Source organism: Capsella rubella, unplaced genomic scaffold (assembly GCF_000375325.1).
Source record: "Capsella rubella cultivar Monte Gargano unplaced genomic scaffold, Caprub1_0 scaffold_2, whole genome shotgun sequence".
In the NCBI taxonomy this organism is placed as follows: domain Eukaryota; kingdom Viridiplantae; phylum Streptophyta; class Magnoliopsida; order Brassicales; family Brassicaceae; genus Capsella; species Capsella rubella.
The window spans coordinates 13,749,958-13,755,987 of NW_006238922.1; the positions used below are offsets into that span (position 1 = coordinate 13,749,958).

A 6,030-nucleotide genomic window follows, 5' to 3' on the forward strand; every position below is an offset into this window, starting at 1 on the left:
ATTTAATATTATGTTCAAATTATTGCAACTCCCAAGTAAAATTAACATGAAAAACAACAAGTGTGTATCCAAATATTAGAAATCAACGGCTCATGTTTTCTCTCTCGTTTGTCCATTGTTCTTCCAAAAATAGTTAGTTAGTTTTTATTAGTGAAGAAAAGGAGAGACACGTGGCAGATGATTAGTGGGAAGAGGAGATGAAGGCGGGGGGAAAGACATTTTCCAAACGGGAAAAACTCTCTCCTTGGCTCTCTCCTAATTTTGGTCTTCTTCACTCTCTTCTTCTTCACCTATATAAACTACTCCCTCTTCTACTTCATTCTTCCTTCAATTTTATATTTATAAAAAAATAATAATTAATAATTTGTTTTTGTGTTTCTGTTTTTCTCCCTTTTTTGTTATTCTGTTTCGTTGAAAATAACAACAGAAAAGAAAAAAAGAACGAGAGAAAATTACAGTTTGAAAAAGAAAAATACTGTTTAAGAAAGAGTGTGAGAGACAGAGAGAAGAAACCTTTCGGACCAAAAAAAAAGAAGAAGAATATAGATTCAAGAAAGAAAAAGTGAAAGAAAGAGTGAAAAAGAAAAGGAGAAAGAAAGAAAGAAAGTTTCTGAAAACAATATGGCGGCGGCTGGGAAAGATTCTAGCTGGGACGATATCAAGAACGAAGGCGTCGATCTCGTATGTGTATTCTCCCAGAGTTACCATTTCTCCACTCTTTCTTTTTGATATCTCTAAATGTTTTGGTTTTGAACAGGAGAAAATACCCATCGAGGAGGTTCTTACGCAGCTCAGATGTACAAGGGAAGGACTCACCAGTGACGAAGGCCAAACTCGCCTCGACATCTTTGGTCCTAACAAGCTCGAAGAGAAAAAGGCATACATCTATATATATTCTCTTCCAAAACTTATTTATTTCTTGTTTCTTCACTCCCAAGAAATTTACCAAAAGAATTCTTTGTAATATAATCCCACACAGGAAAGCAAGGTTTTGAAGTTCTTAGGGTTTATGTGGAACCCTCTCTCATGGGTCATGGAGTTGGCTGCTATTATGGCCATCGCCTTGGCCAACGGAGGAGTATATCACCTTACCTTTCTTTTGCACACTCACTGTGGATCCATCTTTCTTAACTTTTGGAATGTCAATTCTTCTGCAGGGAAGGCCACCGGATTGGCAAGATTTCGTGGGTATCACGGTTCTTCTAATCATTAACTCTACTATTAGTTTCATTGAAGAAAACAACGCCGGAAATGCTGCTGCCGCTTTGATGGCCGGTCTTGCTCCCAAAACCAAGGTAATGTTATACTATTAAGTACTATTCTTAATAATTAGCTCTCTGTACAATAAAAAAAAACCTGGGGATTACTAATTACTCATTTAAAATCGTTGAAAAGCTTCTGAGAGATGGGAAATGGAACGAGCAAGAGGCAGCTATATTGGTTCCCGGAGACATTATCAGCATCAAATTGGGTGACATTATTCCAGCAGATGGTCGCCTCTTGGACGGTGATCCTCTCAAGGTTGACCAATCTGCTCTCACTGGCGAGTCTTTACCAGTAACCAAGAACCCGGGCCAAGAAGTTTACTCTGGCTCCACCTGCAAACAAGGAGAGATAGAAGCTGTTGTGATCGCTACCGGCGTTCATACTTTCTTCGGCAAAGCTGCTCATCTTGTAGACAACACAAACCAAGAAGGCCATTTCCAGAAAGTGTTGACTGCGATTGGTAACTTCTGCATCTGCTCAATCGGGATAGGTATGATCATCGAGATTGTTGTGATGTATCCTATTCAGCACCGTGCGTATAGAGATGGGATCGACAACCTTCTGGTGCTTCTCATTGGAGGAATCCCTATTGCAATGCCGACTGTTTTGTCTGTCACCATGGCCATTGGATCTCACCGTCTCTCTCAGCAAGGCGCTATCACTAAGAGAATGACAGCAATTGAAGAAATGGCTGGGATGGATGTTTTGTGCAGTGACAAGACTGGAACTCTTACACTCAACAAGCTTACGGTTGACAAGAGCATGGTTGAGGTTTTTGTCAAAGACTTGGACAAGGATCAGCTTCTTGTGAATGCAGCAAGGGCCTCAAGAGTTGAAAACCAAGATGCTATTGATGCTTGCATTGTAGGAATGCTTGGAGATCCCAGAGAAGCAAGAGAGGGCATCACTGAAGTCCATTTCTTTCCGTTTAACCCCGTGGATAAGCGCACTGCTATCACTTACATTGACGCTACTGGAAACTGGCACCGTGTCAGCAAAGGCGCACCAGAGCAAGTAATGGATTCATATTCTTATCTCAAGAGATTTTAAGTTCTCTCCACATATATTGATTGTTCTCTGTAAATTTTTAGATCATTGAGCTCTGTAACCTTCGGGAGGATGCAAAGAAGAGAGCTCATGACATCATTGACAAGTTTGCTGACAGAGGACTGCGTTCCCTTGCTGTTGGCAGACAGGTAAAAGATTTAGTGCCAATCCCATAACTTTGGATTCATGTGTGCTTCTTTCTCTTTAAATGCTCTTTTTACTGTTTTGAATTTCAGACTGTCTCTGAGAAAGACAAGAACAGCCCTGGAGAGCCATGGCAGTTTCTTGGTCTGTTACCTCTCTTTGACCCTCCAAGACATGACAGTGCAGAGACAATCAGGCGCGCCCTTGACCTCGGTGTCAATGTAAAAATGATCACTGGTGACCAGCTCGCGATTGGTAAGGAAACTGGTCGTAGGCTTGGTATGGGTACCAACATGTACCCTTCTTCTGCTCTACTTGGGCAGGAGAAGGATGAATCTATATCTAGCCTTCCTGTTGATGAACTCATCGAGATGGCTGATGGATTCGCCGGTGTCTTCCCTGGTAAACCAATCAAACCTAATGTAACATTTTCTCTTGATGGATCAAAATGTATTCACCAATGAATCTGTTTCATCTGTCTGATTAGAACACAAGTATGAGATTGTTAAGAGGCTCCAGGAAATGAAGCACATTTGTGGCATGACTGGTGATGGGGTGAACGATGCCCCGGCCCTCAAGAGAGCTGACATTGGAATAGCTGTAGCTGACGCAACTGATGCAGCGAGAAGTGCATCTGACATTGTACTAACCGAGCCAGGTCTCAGTGTTATAGTTAGTGCTGTCTTAACGAGCAGAGCCATCTTCCAGAGAATGAAGAACTACACAATCTATGCAGTTTCCATCACAATCCGTGTAGTCATGGGCTTTATGCTTCTTGCACTCATATGGAAGTTCGACTTCTCACCATTCATGGTGTTGGTAATCGCAATCCTGAATGATGGTACTATCATGACGATAGCCAAGGACAGAGTAAAGCCTTCTCCACTTCCTGACTCATGGAAGCTCAAAGAGATATTTGCCACCGGCGTTGTTCTTGGCACTTACCTAGCAGTCATGACTGTCGTTTTCTTCTGGGCTGCAGAGAGCACTGACTTCTTCTCGGTAAGAGGACTATACCTTACTATGAGGACTTTCAATTCACCATATCAAGTAACTGTCTTTGATCATCAGTTTGTTTCTGGTGCAGGCAAAGTTTGGGGTGAGATCTATCAGTGGCAATCCGCACGAGCTTACATCGGCTATTTACCTCCAAGTTAGTATCATTAGCCAGGCGCTTATCTTTGTCACAAGGTCACGTAGCTGGTCATATGTTGAACGCCCTGGCTTCTGGTTGATCTTTGCCTTTTTCATAGCTCAGCTGGTGAGTTAAATACAAATATTGTAGGAGAAGAAGAAGAAGCCTCAATGTACTGACACTATTCTTGTTTCTTGACTTAAGATTGCTACTCTCATAGCCGTGTACGCAAACTGGGATTTTGCAAGAATCAGAGGTACTGGTTGGGGATGGGCAGGAGTTATCTGGCTCTACAGTATAGTTACTTACATCCCATTGGATATCCTCAAGTTCATCATCAGATATTCACTAAGTGGGAGAGCCTGGGATAATGTCATTGAGAACAAGGTGGGCAGAACGATAATGAGAAGAAGAACATTAGTCTCTTTTTGCACTAGTGTTTCCTAACTTTGTTCCTTATGTTCAGACCGCTTTCACGTCAAAGAAAGATTATGGAAAGGGTGAGAGGGAAGCACAATGGGCACAAGCTCAACGTACCCTTCACGGATTGCAGCCTGCTCAAAGCTCAGATATGTTCAACGACAAGAGCACTTACAGAGAACTTTCAGAGATAGCAGATCAGGCCAAGAGACGGGCTGAAGTCGCAAGGCAACGCTCAAGTAACTGATTAATCCATAACATTCTGTTCCTCAGAATATGGCCTTACAACTTTTACTCTCTTATAATTTCAGGTTAAGAGAGCGTCATACCTTGAAAGGTCACGTGGAATCAGTAGTGAAGCAGAAGGGACTTGACATCGAGGCTATCCAGCAGCACTACACCCTGTGATTTCAGAAACAAGTGTTACTCAGTTTAGTTTAGAACCAACCACAAGAGTATTGAATAATAAACCACCTTCATCATTAGAAAATACTGCAAAAAGAAGAGAAAAAAGAAAAAAGAGATTTCTTTTATTAGCAGTGGCTGTTGGCTGCTTTATTTGTTTCGAGATATTCTTGTTTTTTTTTTTGCCTTTACAAAGCTAATAAGATTTTACAATTACTTAGAATTCTTATTGTTCCTTCACTACTGAGTTTCTTCTGGTCTTAACCCTGCCAAAAGGAAAATGCATCAAACCAAAAATAAAAATGCAGTGTTCTTCACTGCAAATGAGACGACAATACCAATCAATCTTCTACAATCCAGTGTGTCTGTGTTGGATTTGCGATTCTTGGCCTTCACTAATAAACAAGAGGAGACATCTGTTTCCTAAGAAACTTCATAAATATCACAAGAGTTAGAGAAACTTTTAATCATTAAACCATTTACAAAAGTAAATTATGATAAGATTGAGGACAAACAAACAAAAAATTTCTGATACAGATCCACAATGTACACAACCCACAGAGCTATAACGAATTAACAGATAATAATATCTTTAAGCCTTTCTCGTTAGAAAACTGTAAGAACTCTACGAAAATCTACGGTTACTTCATCAGAGTACGTAGATGAGGATTGACTGATGCAGCTTTACATGCTCAAGATACCAGAGAGCGCACCTTCTGCTGCGTGCTCAACCGCAGCTTTCTTCCTGCATTTGGGATCCCCAAAACAGTTGTTCCTGAACTGAAGAATCTCTAATCTCAACCACGCCTTTGTACGTAAAGCTGAACCAAAAACAAACAAACAAACAAAACCAAGTTCTATCAGTGGCAATCCGCACGAGCTTACAGCAGCTACTTACCTCCAAGTTAGTATCATTAGCCAGGCAACGCTCAAGCCAAGAGACGAGCTGAAGTTGCAAGGCAACGGTCAAGTCACTGATTGGTCCATAACATTCTGCTCCTCAAATTATGTCCTTACATTTCTTCTCTTGTAAATTCAGGTTTAGGGAGCGTCATACCTCGAAAGGTCATGTGGAATCAGTAGTGAAACAGTTGGGACTAGACATTGAGGCTATCCAGCAACACTATGCCCTGTGATTTCAGAAACAAGTTTCTCAGTTTAGTTTTAGAACCACATGAGTATTGAGTAAATAACCACCTTCATAATTAGACAATGCTGCTCCTTTATGTTTTGTTTTGAGATATTCTTGTTTTCGCCTTTACAAGAGTAATAAGATCTTACAATTACTTAGAATTCTTAAGTAATCACCATTGTCATTTTTCAGTGTGTTTCTTCTTGTCTTTGTCTGCGAAAGAGAAAAAATGCACCAAAACCAAAAGTAAGAAGGCTCAAATCTTCATAATTGCAAATGAGAACAATGAGAGTTTGAATCTCCGTGAATTAAACTCCCTCCCTCCAAAGCTTTCACTTACTTGGATGAGTCTCGCAACCAAGACTATAGCCATCAATTCCTAATCCAAAAGAATACAAATCAAGCTTCTTTTTGATCCAGAGTGTCTATGTTTTGCACTCATTGGCATACACTAATAAAAAAAACATAAAGAACTCTTTAC

General features: G+C 40.6%; 1 protein-coding gene across 1 annotated transcript; it reads left to right on the forward strand.

Moving 5' to 3' along the window:
* The first annotated feature begins 985 nt into the window (after positions 1-985).
* On the forward strand, positions 986-4,575 carry LOC17894295 (ATPase 9, plasma membrane-type). Its single transcript, XM_023787961.1, has 10 exons — positions 986-1,078; positions 1,158-1,295; positions 1,396-2,280; positions 2,358-2,462; positions 2,550-2,859; positions 2,945-3,459; positions 3,545-3,718; positions 3,797-3,979; positions 4,059-4,240; positions 4,324-4,575. The coding sequence occupies exons 1-10, from the start codon at positions 1,010-1,012 to the stop codon at positions 4,418-4,420; spliced, it is 2,658 nt and encodes an 885-aa protein (XP_023643729.1). The 5' UTR covers positions 986-1,009; the 3' UTR covers positions 4,421-4,575.
* The last annotated feature ends 1,455 nt before the right edge of the window (positions 4,576-6,030 follow it).

Coding starts and splice junctions, on each gene's coding strand:
- LOC17894295 (XM_023787961.1), top strand. CDS start 1,010: ATGTGGAACCCTCTCTCATGGGTCATGGAGTTGGCTGCTATTATGGCC. Junction 1,079..1,157: donor TCGCCTTGGCCAACGGAGGA/GTATATCACCTT, acceptor ATTCTTCTGCAG/GGAAGGCCACCGGATTGGCA. Junction 3,980..4,058: donor ATAATGTCATTGAGAACAAG/GTGGGCAGAACG, acceptor CCTTATGTTCAG/ACCGCTTTCACGTCAAAGAA.